This window comes from Myotis lucifugus, unplaced genomic scaffold (genome assembly GCF_000147115.1).
Source record: "Myotis lucifugus unplaced genomic scaffold, Myoluc2.0 scaffold_409, whole genome shotgun sequence".
Classification (NCBI taxonomy): Eukaryota; Metazoa; Chordata; class Mammalia; order Chiroptera; family Vespertilionidae; genus Myotis; species Myotis lucifugus.
In genome coordinates, this window is record NW_005871457.1 from 524686 (window position 1) to 542056 (window position 17371).

Consider the following 17371-nt stretch of genomic DNA (forward strand, 5'->3'; position numbering starts at 1 on the left):
TGATTCTCTCTCATCATTGATGTTTCTGTTTTTCTTTCTCTCTCCCTCTTCCCTCTCTCTGCTTCTCTGAAATCAATAAAAATATATTTTAAAAAATTAAGAGAAGGAAAGTAAGATAAAAAGACCGAAGAAGATGGTATGGAAAAAGGTGATAAGAAAGATAAACAAGGAAAGCCAGTCAAGCAAAACCAAGACACCTGGGTGTTGGTCAGGATGGTGCACTTAGTCATAACAACAATGCCAAAATAAAACTTACTGTGGCAACTACAGCACCATGACTTCCAGAGCCGAGGCGATAAACCCCGCCAGCTCCTGCCGTGTTAACTCATTAGCAGAGGCTTCCATGGCGGAGGGGGGGCGCGGCGGGAGGCGGGGGGTAAAGTATGGGGAAGGCGGGTATTTTGTGTCCAGTGAAAAACAGGAGCCAAGTTCTAATTCAAGACAATGAAATTCACACAGCCACCTCCCTTTCTCCTCAAATCCCACTGAAGCAGGAAGGGAAGAGGGAAGGAAAAAGGAAGGGGAAAGAGAACTACAATAGTATGGGACGAAGAAGACGAGTTCCACGTCGGGGAAAACCTCGCCGCAGTTCAGGGCCTGGGAGGCACATCCAAACCGACATCACTCATGACCTTGCACTAGCAGGGAAGCCAGGTCAGGGTAACTTCTACTTCCCTAATACCTTATGAATTAAAAAAAAAAAAAAGTCTCTATTTGTAGTATTAAAAATAGGTATTGTTGAAAGTCCATTCGTTTGGATTACCAGAAAAAGAGCAGAGAAAACCCAGCTACAGCACCACAACACTTCCCAAGAAAACCCTCCCAGCCCAAAGCCAGCCAATGCAAGCAGCTGAGCCGGTTCCCGGTGGCCATCAGGTGATTCTGCCGAGACTGAGACAAGCTGGAAGCCGTCCTCTCCCCTAGCATCAGCCCAGGCGCCGGAGCCAAGAAGCTCCTAGGGCCGGAGGGGCAGAACACCCCGGAAGGCACTCTGACCTCCACCACAGATCCCAGGGGACTAGAACGTAAGCTCAGGAAAGGTCAACACTTGGGAACCAAAATAGAAGAGAAATGGCCTAAGCAGCCAGAGATGCTGACAAGGAGCCGGCTGTGATGGGGCTGCTGGCCCCTCTCCCCTGAGCACAGGCAGCCCCGCGGGAAAGGCTGATGCTCGCCCTGTAGACACCACGTGAGGCCGCTGGACCTTCCACCCGCTTCATCTCAAAAATGAGTCAAAAGAAAAAAAAATAAAAGAGTGACACTTTAAGACTAAAGATGTTAAGTTTGTTATTAATTAAATGCAAAGAATTCTGAATTAATGTTTTCCTATTTAGTTGATGAATTAATCTTTTACTTCTCTCAAAATACTTAGGTTTTGAAATGAAAAGCAGAGGCAGATTAAAGCCAGTAATATAGGATTTTGTTACTTATTAATACTTGGAGCTTAGGGGACAGAACATCAAATATGCTTAAGAAAATATTATTTTAATAAAAATTTCAACAAAAACATACATACTGAGTTCTTATTCCACATTTTGATAATTCGAGAGTCTGCAGACAAAATCAAATCTAAAGAATCCTGGAAATGGACCGACTTAATGGGCAGCCCATACTGGTGATCCTTAACTAGCAGTGGCTTATCCGAGCGAAGATCATATAATAAGACCTAAAAGAAAAAATAATTTGTTTAAACATTTTATCTTAAAAAGCAACTTTTAAGTTACAAAGGTGGCTGCCTTTTGTTCTACTGCCTTTTTATGAGCACAATGGACACCCTCACCCAGAGTACAAAGACCCCAGTGAGCCAGCAAAAACGCTCAGAAAAAGCTCTTCAGTCACCCCCAGAGCGCATGGCTGTATGAGTTCAACCCCGAGCAGTTCGTAAGCGCACTAAGATTGAGAACTACTGAGCTATACTAAGAAAGGAACAAAAAGGAAGCCCAAAAGAATGTGTGTCATTTGGGAATTCAACAAATACTAGTATACACACTGAGGGCCTACTATGTACCAGGCATGTCACAGCGAGGGACAGAAGCCAGCATGACAGACATAAAGAAGACAGTCCTGGGAGATTCTGGACAGACAGCGGTGCCAAGGCTATGACTAGGGGTTCGGGGGGGGGGGGGGCGGGGGGGTGTCTTTTCTGAGCCCTGCCATGGAGGCAAGAAACCTGGGGCAGCTCGGTCTGCATCCCAGGTGACAGGTCCTCTCCAGACCATGAGGGCAGAGGCAGTACAAGTCCTGGAAGCAAGGTCTCAGACCTGTTCTGGGGGGAGAGCAAACTGACAAATGTATGGGCTCTGCCAGGAAGGGAGGGAGAAAGGGAGGGAGGCAGGGAGGGAGGGAGGGAGGGGGGGAGGGAGAGAGAGAAGGAAAGATGGATTGAAACCCCTGCAGCCATTCCACTCGTGCTGAGCTGTGCCCCGGTCGCCCGTGCAGGGGACCTGTAAATAGTGCTAGGTGAGAGACAGATGCCTGGGACAAACACATTTTGGAAATATGTAGTCAATACATTTCTTGTCCACAGGAATTCTCAGAGCCTTCCATGTATATTTAAATGCGCTATGAATCCCCAAGAGTGGGAATCTGGCAGATTCCAAACTGTTTCAACCACAGAATTCTGTCCCAGGACACTCTGGGAAAAACAGTTCTAAGCCACAGGCAAGGGAACACACCCTCCTGTAGTTCTGCTCAAGAGCCTCCCAGACCACACACTGAGCTCAGAACCAAAGTGACTCAGGTGCTGAAAGAACAGCATCTGGAGGCGCTTTCCACTCTGGCCAAAACGTACAGGGTGGGGCAGAGCAGGTCTACAGTCATCCGTATGGAAAGAATACAATAAATAATAATAAGAGAATAAACTGTGTTTCGTGCACTCACACTGTAAACCTCCTCTGCCCCCTCCTCTGCCCCCGCCTCCCCCCCCACCCCCCGCAATGCTTCACTTTCTGTTCCCACAACACATACGTGTATCTGGAACACTACAGTGTGGGTTTCCAGCTTAAACACACTTACCTGCCCTGTGGATGTTCCAACTGCCATGGTCAAGGCACCGTTAAATTTCAAAGCAGAGATGGTTGGTAGACTGTTCACCCTGAAAGGCAAAGCATTCCTGGTCCGTGTGGGCACCGCCAAACCTTCTTCTGAGAAACAAACTGATTCTTAATCTTTCCTTCAATTCTCATGGGAAATCACTCTCTCCCCTTCTTTTTAAAAGGCAACTGTATCCAAACTTTCCTAATCAAAATAAAAAATAAGTCTACATATAAATGTAACCAACCTTTAAAAACCTGTAGGTTATCTTCAAGAATTGTAAGAAATATTCTCAAAGCAACTACCAACAACAACAAAAACTTCTGAAAATATAAAACCAGGTAACAAGACTCCGTCTGACAACGCCTCTCACCTTAATTAAGCCAGGATGAGGCATTACAGAAGCATCCCCTTCTTTCTTAAGAGGAATCATTTTACACTCAGCATGGATATGCCCACTTCCCTTTTTGAAGTTAGCTGTGTCAAGCTACAATAGAAGACTAGGGAGCACGGGGGGCCCTGGGATCTGTGAAAGTCCAGGAATGATGAATGGTTATGGCCATGAACCTGGAACAGGCTTCCCCCTCAGCAGCCCAGAACTTCAGCACCAAAGCCGAGCTGTGTGGAAAGGTGCTGGACGACAGGTCAGAGCCAACAGCAGCCCTCCTCTCACGCCTCCTGCTGCGTCCTTCCACCAGGACCTGCAGGCCAGGCTGGGACTGCCAGCATCCTCATGTCTCTTACGCCACCTAGAGCCTCAGCCCCAAACTACAATGAGCATCATTTGAAACTTGCCTCCTCAGCCTTGGAGGGACACCCTTTTGCTTCACTGCAGCGGCGGACTCCTGGTTCTATGCTAGACCCTCCCTTCTAAAGTACTTCAGAGAGGAATGCCATCTGGCTTACCCGCTCAGTGAGCTTTCACAGGAGAGGGTTTTTACACAATCACAGAAACTACAACCTCAGACATAAGTCTAAAGAGGTTCCTCCTTTAGGAATGGACCTTAATTTAGTATTGATACATCAGAAGCAGATGAATATTTAAACTGCAAGTTCACGTCTACTTACTCCGAATCTGCCGTGACACTACTTAACGCACAGTCCAACAGGCCAACTCTGCTTCGAACCCGTGGGTCCCAGCACTCCACTCGACCCTAAACACACAGAAACCAGCAACTTCAAACAATAGCTGCTACTGGAAAATTTTTAGATAAATTACCAAGAGAATGCTTCATTGGCCTGATTAGGCATAACAGTATCATAACACATTCAATATAGTTTTACATATTTCCATTAAATCAACATCATGTGTCCCATTTCAAATCCTCATCTCCTAACATAAAAATAACTTGAGTAAAGGCCTAACTTTCATCCACATGGGATTGATTTAATAAACAAATAATGGAACTCTGCCCATATGTTTACAAAACTAGTTTTGTATTGGAAGTGATTATAGGTATCAATGTATAAAAATGCGCATTTATATACCGTCACGTTAAAAAAAAAAAAGCAAGTGGAGAACCATGATAAATTTTTTTTGTAAAATCCTTAAAAAAAGTGATACTAATACATATGCACACCTGCACATACACGGAAAAACCCAAAGGGCTGACACTGCCCACTATTCACTCGTTAGCTCTCGGCGTGCAGCCTGGTGGCTGACAGGCACAGAGGACACTTCTAAGTAATATATGTCTGACATACTTCCTCTCTACTTTTCTATGAGAATTTTACATTGTAATTAGAAATGCAAATCTAGAAAAACTCCTGACAAGCATGAGGACACTGATTCGGAGGCACTGCGGTTGAAAAGGCACGTGTTGTGTATGTATTGGATGATACTGTCCAGGACGTACCAACCACAATCCCATCTGCCTTTACGGCGATAATGTCCGCGTCAAGGATGCTTCCCTGTTCTCACCAGCACCGTATGAAGCTGGCGAGGTGAGGCTTATTACCTCCATTTCACCATAAGAAACAGCCCCAGGGAAAGTAACTAATGAAACTAGCAAGCAGCAGAGAGCGGGGCTCCATGACTCAGTGCCTCCTGTTAAGAACAAGAATGGCGGCCACACTGCTCCCCAGAGCTAGGCTCCAGCAGTGACCCCCATCCCGCTCCAGAAGGTCAGGGTCAGAGCGGGGCAGTCGGCAGCAGCTGTAACAGCTTTCCATATGAAGAGCAGGCCAGTGGCTTGTGGCTTCCTTAGCACCCGGCTCCTAGGAGCTGAGCAACTGTCTTTAAACGCAATTTCGTTCATTATCAAACGTAAAACAAATACTTTTACACAATCAAGCCAGTTATGCTCACCTCTACTGTTCCTGTGGCAAACAAGCCGTGCACTGAATTTATGTCACAAACGTTATTCTCCCTAAAACAGTAAAGCAATAGGGAGATCATATTAGTGTCCCCCCAGGGCAGTGGTCGGCAAACTGCGGCTCTCGAGCCACATGCGGCTCTTTGGCCCCTTGAGTGTGGCTCTTCCACAAAATACCGACTTCTGCGCATGGGCCACAAAGTTTCAATCGCACTGTACGTGCGCGCCCACACGTGGTATTTTATTATATATATTGATATATATAAAATACTGAATAATGTCTGGCACAGAAAGCCCTTTTACTATTATTGTTGTTGTTATTACTCAACATTATTATTATTATGATGACAGATTCAGATTCATTCCTAAAAGGACTTCTCTTTAAATAAAACAAAAGTTTAGACAATAATGTATAAAAGGAAAATGAAAAAAAACCTTAATTTTCTGCTAGCAACAATATAAAAGATAATAATTTTTAAATGTTATTCCAAGTTAATTTATAATTTCTCCACAAGAAAATATATCACAAAACAAAACCATGAAGGGAAATTTAAAGAACACAAAAAATAATAAACTGAATTTTTTAGTGAGTTTTAAAACTTTCAAGTCTATTTTTTAAAAATTAAAAATTTCAAGAAATCACCAGATCTTTTAGCAAATTTTTTGTTTAAGAAAAACTTAATGCTACTCTTTAATTAAATTGCCCAGAGTATTGCTTGATAACAATGTGAGCATCCGGCTCCATCTCCTGGCCCAAATAAATACTGCAGGTTTCTTAAAATAAAATACTCACGCAGCATCAGTTTGTAGAGGATTTAGGTACCGTCCTTGTTCTAGGTTTAACCTATAAACTTCAGAGCTGCAAAGTAACATATAAAATTAAAAATATGGTAAACTAAAAAACAATAAAAAATATGGTAAACTACTATAAACTTTTCTTCAAATAAATATAATTTTTAGAAATATATATATAAAGGGGTAGGCAAAAGTAGGTTTACAGTTGTGAGTTCATGAAAATTTATTCTTGCATTATTTATTATTATATTCTTTTCCATACAAACATCTGTAAACCTGCTTTTGTCCACCCTTGTGTGTGTGTGTGTGTGTGTATCCCTCATAAGGCATCGCTTCCTTTTGTAAAATATAAAAGTGTACTCTAAACCTAAAAAACAATCAGCTTGTGTGTAAGTTTGTTCAAGCATATAAGTGATTTAAACCACCCATGTGCCAAGGAAATATTATGAAGTCATTAGGTAGACTATTATTTACAACTAGAGGCCCGATGCATGAAATTCATGTGGGGGTGGGGAAGGGGTGGGGGGGGATCCCTCAGCCTGACCTGCACCCTCTCCAATCCAGGAGCCCTCAGGGGATGTCCTACTGACGGCTTGGGCCCACTCCCTGTGGTTCTCTGCTCTCTGCGGGGCCTGCCTGCTCCACACCACAGCGACAGCCAAGTAGGCCCTGCTGGGTGCTGCCTGCAGGCGCACTTGCCTGCTGGGCTCACATTGCTGGGGTGACGCTGCCAGCAACCTGCCCCAGCCGCTATGGGCACTGCCATCTTTGTCGTGGAGTGACGGTTAATTTGCATATCACTCTTTTATTAGCTAGGATAACATGGAGAATACAAGATCCAAAATGTACCTATATCTATAATAATAAAAGCATAATATGCTAATTAGACTGGAAGTCCTTCCAAACGAAGCCAGGGCTGCGAGGGAAGCCTGGATCCCGGGTGCCTGCCAGAGGCTGGAGGGAAGCCAGGGTCCCGGGTGCCAGAGAGAAGCTGGTGCTGGCAGCCTGGGGAAGAAGGGCCTACTCTTGCATGAATTTCGTGCATCGGGCCTCTAGTGTGTATATAAGAAAAGACTTAAAGGAAATACAATAAAAGATCAATAAGGGTTTCCTCTGGATGAGAGATTTTTTTCTTCTTTATGCTTTTTTATATTTTCCAATTTTCTATAGAGGATATGTATTATTTTTATAATCATAAAGAAGGTAATATTTAAGAATCAAAAGCGTTTAAAAGCCATGCAATGGTGCTAAGAAACGGACTTCCCCACTCATATGCCCCTCTTAGGTCACATGTCTCTAGCTTTAGAGCACCATGCTACGGAGAGTCAAGGATGTAGTTCCTAAATAGGTCACTTTGGAACTACACCCTGTGAGCAACTGAAAGGCAGGCATCATGGCTTATTCTTCTTTTAATTTTCCTCGACGTTGGGAACAGCAGTTGTCTGGGGAAACGAGGTGGAAAGGAGGAACAAAGGGTGTCAGGCCCAATACCTTGCGCCAACGAAGTACAAGTCGCAGGACGGGTAATGGTAGGAGAAGTCTCTCCCGAACTTCGGTATTCTGGTTTTGTAGTAAAAGCCTGACTGGGAGTGGAATTCAATGTATCTGTCATTATGTAAGAAGACAATCTGAAAACGAAACAAGAAAATTAGTTTGCTTAGGTTTCCAGGTAGAGTGTTTATTTCATCATCACTAAAACTAGCTAAGCTAGAAAACCTCTGGCCTCCCTCACCCTCCTTTCTCTCTGTAAACACACAAGTATATCAGCACAACTCTCCATCGTGATTAAAATTGTGATGAGGAATCAAACCTCTCCAGTGAGTACTCAATGCCTTCCTGCATCTTAGGCAGTTTTTCTGCAAACCTAACCTTCTAACGGAAAGGCTTAAAACAAATGCCCGCCACCCCCAAAAAATAAATAATCTCACAATTATCACACAGGGTTTGATAAACTTGTAAAAACTGAACTTTAATGTATTACAAAGGCATCTTTAAAATCTTCAGGTGGTATTTAAAAGCAAATTTATCAATATCTAGATCAAACACATTATAAAATTACATGTCCCAAACACATGACAAATGGCTACCACAGGCAAAAGAATAAACTATACTCCACAGTTTCCAGAACTGATCACAATATATAAAGCCATGTCAGCTCAGGAAATTCAATTTCCTCCAAGGTGACATCTGACATTTAAAACTTTCCATTGAAATTGAATAAGGCAAAGAAAGAAAAGAAAAAAATGTATATAATTGGCTGTTTTTTTTACCTGTTTCAGAATATGCCATGATTTTTATCTGCAGGGTTAATAAAATTAAACATACAGCATAGCTATTTTACTTTACACCTATGAATATGAAAGCAACCTGGCAAATAACCCCACGTTTAATGCAATGAAAATTACACACCTGGAATCTAAGATGGTCTGAAAAAACATGACTGCTACCAATTCTTAAAAATACAGATAAGGTTTCGGATGTGACATGGAAACTTTATTTTGATATTAAACTAGAAAAAGCTATCTCTATCACAGTTTTATTTATTTTTCTATTTTTTTCTATCAGTTTTAAAAGACACTACATATTATACATGTGACAAATTAAAATATATTGATAGAAAATGAAAGGTTTTACTACACAGCCATTTTAAGTTAGCAATGGGAACATCAAAAAGCCACTTATAAAAATAAATTCCAGTCATTCATGTATTGATAGCCAGTACAAACCAATCAAACGTACCTTTGAATAGTCATCAGACAATGTTTCAAAGGTGACAACTGGAAAATAAGAAACAGTAGGAAAAAACAATCAATTCTCAAGTTTTTAATAAAAAGGCAAACTTAATGCAAAGATCCTAATTCAACACAAAAATTATATACAAATGCTGGGTTCTTCTTGTTTTTGCCCCTACATAAAACAAGAACAAAGTTGCCATGTTATGCTGCTCCCAAAACACCAAATGGAAAATTTAAAGCTTTATAATTTCTCAGTACTGGCCAATTAGATTTTCTGCAGAACTGAAGGCAATTAAATATAAATTCACAAAACATAATGACTTCTAAATGTTGCCCCAATTTTTCTGAGATGTTCAAAATAAAATAGGTATTACAGAACATTCACAAACTGTTGCTTTAAAAAGGGTAACAGTAACTTTTTACCCATTCATAGTGTATCTGGTAAACTAACATAAAGAGGGAAAACAGGTGTTATCAGCAGCACATGGCGTCTGTATTGGGTGAAACAAGTCAGGCGAAGACAGAGCCCATGTTCCCGTTTCTCTGCCCTCTGTGCTAGACAGAACTAGCAGGACCCACTGACCTTCCCGGCCACAGCCCCCTTTTCTGGAGTGGAACCTGTGAATGCGACGAGACACCACTCCCGTGACTGTCACATTATATGGCCAGGGGGAGGTTTATGATCACAGGAGCCCTTTAAAAGCAGAGCTTTCTCCCGCTGGCTGAAGGGGAGGAGCCAATGAGCTGCTGTGGTCTGAAGGCGGAGGGACCAGCTGAGGAGGAATGCCGGCGGCCTCTGGAAGCCGAGCACGGCCCGAGGATGAAGGCCAGTGGGAAACAGGACTCAAGTCCTACAACTTCAACCAACTGCGTCCTGCCAACCTGGAAGCCTGGAGGCGGATCCCTTCCCGAGCCTCTGGATAGGCGTCCCACCAGGCTGGCCCCTGGAGCGCAGCCTGAGCACAGGACGCGGCAGAGCCTGGATGGACTTCGCCTGCAGACCTGTGAGCTCATCGTGGGTGTCTACGGTCATTTGTTACACAGCAAAGAAAACTAATACACAACCCATTCCCGTTTTAACAGGCAGAAAAGAAGCCAAACATAAAAAGCTGGTTTCATGAATTCAAATGTAACCTTTTACTTACCTTCTGAATCTAAACACCTTTCAAACTTCAAGGATAATTGATAGGTGTCATAGCATCGAACCCGAGGTTTATATGTTCCTATAAAGAAATTAATGAGATGTAAAACCTAAAGGACACACCTCTCATTGTCAGTACCCTGCAGATATGCTGAGTATACTCTCTGTTCAGAGGTAAGTAGGATTCACTGTAACCATAGCAAAGGAGAAGAATGTAGAAGCAACCCTCCCCAACATCCCCAGGGGAAAACGAGCAAGGATATAAGCAAGCAACTTACAGGAAGTGAAATACAAATAATTAACGCACCTCACAAATAATCTAACAAAGCTGATTACAACAGTAAAATCGTTTTTTGTCCATCAGAATGGCTACTATGGTGCTGAGGTGAGGGTGTTAAGAAAAGTTCTCTCATACACTATTGGTGATTACTATAAATTGTGACAACTTCTCTGGAGGCCAACCTGGCAATATCTGTAAACTATGCGATGTTTACACATCTTGAACATGTACTGCAACATATACAAATTCGTCCTATAGAAACACACCCACAAGTGTACCAAAGACATGAAGAGTTCACTGCAGCACTGTTTACAAATGGCCAAGAATGGAAAGCAGTAAAATGTCCGCTGGTAGGAAATGGTTACATAGACGAGGGTAAGTCTTCATACAGATCATAAAGAAGATGACACAGACATGGAAAGCTGCCAGAATGTAGTACTAAGTGAGAGAGAGAACAGAGAGCACGAGTGGGCGCTGAGACTGGTGTCTGCAATATGATCCCATTTGTGTAAAACTCAACAATGATGATGTTAGCACTTTGTACAGAAAAAAGTTAGAGGAATAAGCACAATGCAATTTTAGGGCCTTTCACATTTTATCTTTACACTTCTGTAAAGTTTGCATGTTTGCAATAAGAAAAAGACTGATGTTTTAAAACCAATTAAGATACTTTTAAAAGAAAGGAATGCGGTAGTCCTATGTTCACTGGCAAGTATCAAAGCCCAAGATCCCCTTTTAAAGCAGTACAGTATACAGCCCTGGCCGGTGTGGCTCAGTTGGTTGGAGCGTCGTCCTATACACCAAAAGGTGGCAGGTTCTATCCCAGTCAGGGCACATGTCCAGGTTGCAGGTTCAATCCCCATGAGGGAGGCAACTGTTTGATGTTTCTCTCACTCCCTTCCTCGCTCTCTAAAATCAATGGAAACATGACCTCAGGTGAGGATGTAAAAACAAAACAGTATAATATATACATATACACATACTATACAGTCAAGTGCTAGGGGGACACATTCTGAAAAATTAGGCATCATTAGGCGATGTCATCATTGCGCTAATAGTATAGGGTGCACTCACACAGACCTAGGTGGTACAGTCCACGACTATAATTGTATGTGCTGTAGTTTTACACGACTGACAGCGCCGTGGGTTTGTTTACACCAACATCACCACTAACCCGTGAGCAATGTATTGTGCTCTGACATTACATAGCTACGACATCACTAGGTGATAGGAATTTGTTAGCTCCATTGTAAGCTAATGAGACCATTGTCGTATACATAGCCATCATTGACCAAAACGTCATTATGCAGCACAGGACTATATACAGAATATAGATTACATATATAATATGCATAGTGTGTATATTATGTGTAATTATTTACATACTAGAGGCCCGATGCACGAAATTTGTGCAAGGGGGCTCGGCGGATCGCCCAGGCTGCCTCACGGCCCTGTGGCCCCGCCCACTGGTCATTCTGGAAGGTCGTAGGGAAGGTTGTTCCGCCATCCAGTCTAATTAGCATATTAACTCTTTATTATATAGGATATAAAACTGTATCTATTCTAAATATAAAGCTGGAGGCTAGGAAACGTAGATAGTGTTACTACTGAGACAACCATTCACAAAGAACAAAAGAGACTGGCATGTAGATGCACAGAAGTTCTGTCAAATAGGAAAGTGGTTGGAAAAGGGACAAAGGCGGATAATGTTAAGCCAACAAAAAAATGTATGTGGACAACACACAGGATGTATGTACCAAAATCACAGCCAAAAATGGCTGGGTGGTAATGTGTTAAGTGATAATACATTAAATGTTCCCACAGTCATGGCTCTTTGATACCGATGAACACTGCCGATACAAAATCTTAGTGGCATAAAAATATTAAATATATGACACAGAGAATTATGTTAAAAGACCTTTCTAGGAACTCTTCTTTATTGTTGGTGGGAGTGTAACATGATCTGACCACTGTGGGAAAAGCCTGGCAGCTGTCTCTCAAACTAAGCATACACCGACCCTGGGGCCTAGCAATGTCCTCCAAACACACTAGTACAACAGCCAAAAACAGGCCAGGGCAGGCGTCCATCTGATGGAGAAGGATAAATAAAATGTGGTCTATTCCTGCAAGGAAATACCATTTGGTAATTTTAAAAGGACAACATATTGACACATATAACAACACATAAATCTCAAATATGAAGTCCTACGTATATGACCGCATTTATATAAAGTTCTAAAACAGACTAAACTTGTCTGCAGTAAAAAAGAAAAAGCAGAGCAGTGGGTGCCTACGCATGGGTGGGAGCATGAGGGACGTCAAGGAAGCTTCTGGATGAAAGGAATGTTCTACACCTTGAGAGCAGTTTGGGCTACACAGGTGTTGCATTTGTCAAAACTCATTACAGTTAAGATCTGTGCATCTCAATGTATGTAAATTTACGTTAAAAAGCCATAAATAAATATTGAACTGGAGTTAATGATATACACGCTGAGGTCTGTAGGGGTGGAGTATACTGATATCTGCAATTTGCCCTGAAATGCATTAAAAGCCAAGATGGGTGATGGGTGGACAGATAGACATGTAATGAAGCAAATACAGAAAACTGCTGAAGAATCAAGAGGATGGGTAATGGACGGTCACTGTACAACTTTTTCAATGTTTCTACAGCTTTAAATTTTTTTATAATGAAGTGATAGGGAAATTTAAAAAGTGACCTATGCCATCATATTTCCTGATATAAAATGTACATAAGTCATAACCAAAAAGATGCTTACCAGTTGCTAAAATATATTGTCCATCTTTTGAAACCTTAATAGTGGTACAAACAGTAGGCATTTCAAAATCCTGAATAAGTTCAATTCTCCTCCGGACATCTACAAAGAGAGAAAATGAACAGCTGATCTGTTATAAAAGGCTAACATATTAGCTTTTAATTAGGTAAAGTCAAATCCCACACTCACCAGGAACACATCAACCACAACAAGAGATTTCTTAAGAAGAAAGCAGATTGCTTTCCTGCGTAGTTGTACACCTTCACTTCAGTACGGTAGCCGTAAATGAGTGCAGGTTTCTAACATGGACGCCGGGATTCGCTTCCTCCTCACGGGACGTCATGCTCAACAAGGAGGCAGCTGATAGAATAACTGGACTCACACAGCCTGAGCGAACAAGCTTTCGGCAAAGGCAAGGGACTGAGATTTCCTTCGACAACAGAGCCTGGACCCTAAAGGGCCAGACGTCTCTGGCCGCAGTGGGACAAACAATACTCACCCACATCTTTCTTCTGCAGTGCTCTCTTCTTCCTGTCAGAAAGCCACTAGAGAAAACGAAGAGACTTTATTTTAAAACATGTTTACTTGAATTGTTTTTCTGCTGGCAAAAATTACACATGCTCACATTAAAAAAATGTTAAACCTTACACAAATACATAACAGAGAAAGGAAAAATATTCTGTAATCCTAACCCTACTGTTAACATATCCTCTGGATACTTTTCTTGTACGTATTTACATGTATTAGACAATACATTTTTAGAACTGTACCATATTTTAAACAAGGGAAAATTAATTCATCTAATCAATCTAAGAGAAAGCAGTAAGCTTCAAATATTATGGGTTATAACTGATATATGGAACTCCGTCTATTTAAGTGAAATTTTAAAAAGCAAGCCATTAAGCCCTAGCCAGTTTGGCTCAGTGGATAGAGTGTTGGCCTGGGGACTGAAAGGTCCCAGGTTCGATTCCAGTCAAGGGCACTTGCCCAGGTTGTGGGCTCAATCCCCAGTGTGTATGTGTTGGGGGGGCAGGGGGGGCGCGGGGGTGTGTGCAGGAGGCAGCCGATCAATGATTCTCTCTCATCATTGATGTTTCTATCTCTCTCTCCTTCTCCCTCCCTCCCTAAAATCAATAAAATAATAATCATTACAAATAAATAAAAATAAAAAGCAAGCCATTAAAAAGAGAACATTTCTTAAAAGTATGTTTACAAAGAACAAAACTAGATAAATAACTGACTAAATAGCTGATGCTTGGTAAGAAGGCAATGATACTTTTGAAAGTCATATTTACTGGGTTACCACATTCTGCTCGGTAATTAACATCCCCCGGCCTAGCAGCAGCATAACGACATGCCTGAGTATGATGCAGCATTAATCAATCACGATTGCCCTAAAGCAGCGGCTCTCAACCAAGGGCAACTTGCCCCCAAAAGGCATTTGACAATTCCTAAGACACATCTGGTTGTCACAACTGGGGGTGTACTCTTGGCATCCAGTGAGTAGAGGTCAGAGTTGCTGCCAAATACCCTACAATGCCCAGGACAGCCCCACAGCAAAGAACTGTTCAGCCCAAAATGTCAATAACGATAAACCCTGCCCTAGAGAAATGGAAGAAAAGTAACGGATGTCATTTCTAAAAGCACAGCCCAATGTACAGCCCATGTTAGACACATGACATGTCATCTTTAGGACTCTCTGATATGGCAGACTCACCACTCAAAACCCTAAGTACCTAGTATAACACCTGAGGCAGTGACTACATTTGAAAACATATAATACCGCCCTGGCTGGTTTGGCTCAGTGGATAGAGCGTCGGCCTGAACACTGAAGGGTCGTTCAATTCTAGTCAAGGGCACATGCCCAGGTTGTGGGCTCGATCCCCAGTGGGGGTTGTGCAGGAGGCAGCCAATCAATGGTTCTCTCTCATCACTGATGTTTCTATCTCTCTTTCCCTCTCCCTTCCTCTCTGAAATCAATAAAAATATATTTAAAAATATATATATAATACTTTGAAGGGCCTGAGTTTGAGCCAGGCTTTCCTCTGTACTTAGTGCACTAATTTATAGGGTTATGCTGGTCTCTGATTTTATTTTAGGCAGTAATGTTTCAATTAATGGTGATGTCACAGTACATTTCTGGGCACTCGATATATGCTTTCCTATCAACCTAACGCAAGCAGAACAAAGGCACGCACCAGGCGTCCCCCTCTAGGGGATTCGTTTCCTCCTCACAGGCAGTCATGCTCAACAGGGAGGCAGCTGACACAATAACTGGTCTCACACAGCCTGAGCGAAATGCTGAAGCAGAGGAAAGGAGACGGAGATGTCCTTCCATCAGAGCCTGGGACCCTAGAGGGCCAGAGCCTCTAACAGAGATGATGGGAAGTTCCCTTCAGGAGTTTCTGTACAGACAGACAGCACTGAGCAGAGCAAACGAGACCAAGACCCCACATGTGGCATGAACAGTAAGTCTAAAGTAAAAAAAAAAAGTTTGCCAAAGAACTGAAAATTGTCACTAATGCCAGCCGTCCCCCTCTACAGAGACCGGCACGTGACCGCTGCCAAGCAATCTCACAGACACCCAGGACGGGCTCTGGAAATGCGGGTGCTCTAATATTCTCCCATTCACCAGGCCTCGCTGCTGCTGAGAAGGGAAAAGACCCCACTCTACCTCACCTTTGAAGCAGGTAAAGAAAAACGAGCAGTTTAAGTCTGAATTACCTTAAACGAAGACAAGAGAGATCGCCATACCAACATACACACAGCTGTTTACTCAACATTTCCACTTGATGTTACTAGGGCTTCAAACCTTAAGTAGCAAAAATAAAACTCGATACCTTCTGCTCGTTAGCTCCCCGTCCCCATCATGTAGCCAGGTGTTCAGATCCAAAACCCGGGAGTTCTCTCCTGATTCCTTCCTTCCCTTCACCTGACGCCTCCTCGCCACCACCCAATCCATCAGCAAGTCCCATCAGCCTATCTCCCGAGTCCCACCGCGGCTTAGCGCAGCGGTTCTCAACCTGTGGGTCGCGACCCCTTTGGCGGTCGAACGACCCTTTCACAGGGGTCGCCTAAGACCATCCTGCATATCAGATATTTACATGACGATTCATAACAGTAGCAACATGACAGTTATGAAGTAGCAATGAAAATAATTTTATGGTTGGGTCACAACACGAGGAACTGTATTTAAAGGGCCAGAAGGTTGAGAACCACTACTTTAGAGCTACTCCTGTGGCCCGGGAAGCGGCCTCCCCAGATCTGCCGCAACTTCACCGTGAGATGAGGAGAGAACCGCTCATTTCCCAGCCCCTGCCCACTCTCTGCCCTAAGATGCCGGGAAATCACTACGGCCCGCAAGGTGCAAGCGCCCTGCCCGGCCCGCCTGGCTCGGGGGCTGGGCATCAACCTGTGAACCAGGAGGTCGGGGCACATGCCGGATTGCGGGCTCGATCCTGGGGGGCGGGGGGAGGGCGTGCAGGAGGCAGCCCATCCGTGATCCCTCTCTCATCACTGATACGCCTCCCTCTCCTTCTCCCTTTCTCTCTAAAATCAATACAAAGTGCATTTGAACGGGCGTTAAAAGGAGGGAGACCTGTCTGTCAGCCACCCCGTCAGGTCTCCTCCTCGTGTGACAGCGGCTGCGAACAGCCCCAGACGCGCAGAGGGACGCGTCCTCCGTCCTACAAGTTCCCTTACAGCTCACGGACCGGCTCGCCCCGGTGCTCGTCTCCCGGCGCCCACCGCTCCCCGGCACCGGCTCTGGCCCCGGACCTCCCCGGGTCGGGGCGGATGAGGGCCCAGCTGCGACAGGCCGGGAGCCGGGCGGAAGGGACGGCGCCCCGGGGCACTCACCTCGGGAAGGGACTTGCCGCAGCTGAGACTGTAGATCTTCACCTCGTTGAGGCTGGAGACCTGCATGGCGGCGTGGAGGCGCGGCACGGGAGCCCGTCAGCGCCGCGGTCCCGGCGGCGCACGCGAGCCTCGCCTCCCCGGGCTTCCGCGGCGGCGGGCGCGGTGTGATGACGCACTTCCGGCGCCGGAAGCGCCCGTTCCCGGAAGCGGGGGAGCGGCGGACTGAGGGCAGTGGGGCGGCAGCTAGCTGCGGCTGCGGGGCTGTCTGCAACCCTGATCCGGCGGGAGCCGCTCTCCGTCCCCGCAGCGTCCTGAGCGGTAGGAAGCCCTCGGGGCCGCTGCCCAGGCCGAAGGGTCGCGGTCCCGGGCGGGGAGGCGGGCGGTGTGGGCCGACCCCAGGCCTTGCGGGCTCGGTGGAGGGAATTCGGAGTGGAAGCGTG

The 17371-nt window shown here is 44.3% G+C and overlaps 1 protein-coding gene across 2 annotated transcripts in view; it reads right to left on the reverse strand.

Annotated features, from left to right (window-relative positions):
* Positions 1–17091, reverse strand: part of NOL10 (nucleolar protein 10) — a 54168-nt gene extending 37077 nt beyond the window's left edge. Inside the window, exons 1-11 of one of the 2 annotated variants that reach the window (XM_006102343.3) lie at positions 16932–17091; positions 13573–13618; positions 13077–13175; positions 10024–10101; positions 8883–8920; positions 7635–7771; positions 6142–6207; positions 5342–5402; positions 4102–4187; positions 3016–3094; positions 1517–1666 (exon numbers count right to left, since the gene is read on the reverse strand). In XM_006102343.3, coding sequence (XP_006102405.1) covers positions 1517–1666; positions 3016–3094; positions 4102–4187; positions 5342–5402; positions 6142–6207; positions 7635–7771; positions 8883–8920; positions 10024–10101; positions 13077–13175; positions 13573–13618; positions 16932–16997 — 906 coding nt within the window. In that variant the 5' untranslated portion in view covers positions 16998–17091. Of the gene's footprint in view, positions 1–1516; positions 1667–3015; positions 3095–4101; positions 4188–5341; positions 5403–6141; positions 6208–7634; positions 7772–8882; positions 8921–10023; positions 10102–13076; positions 13176–13262; positions 13544–13572; positions 13619–16931 lie in introns of those variants that run through there. The other variant, XM_023743709.1, reaches the window with a different exon arrangement.
* Between the last annotated feature and the right edge of the window lie 280 nt (positions 17092–17371).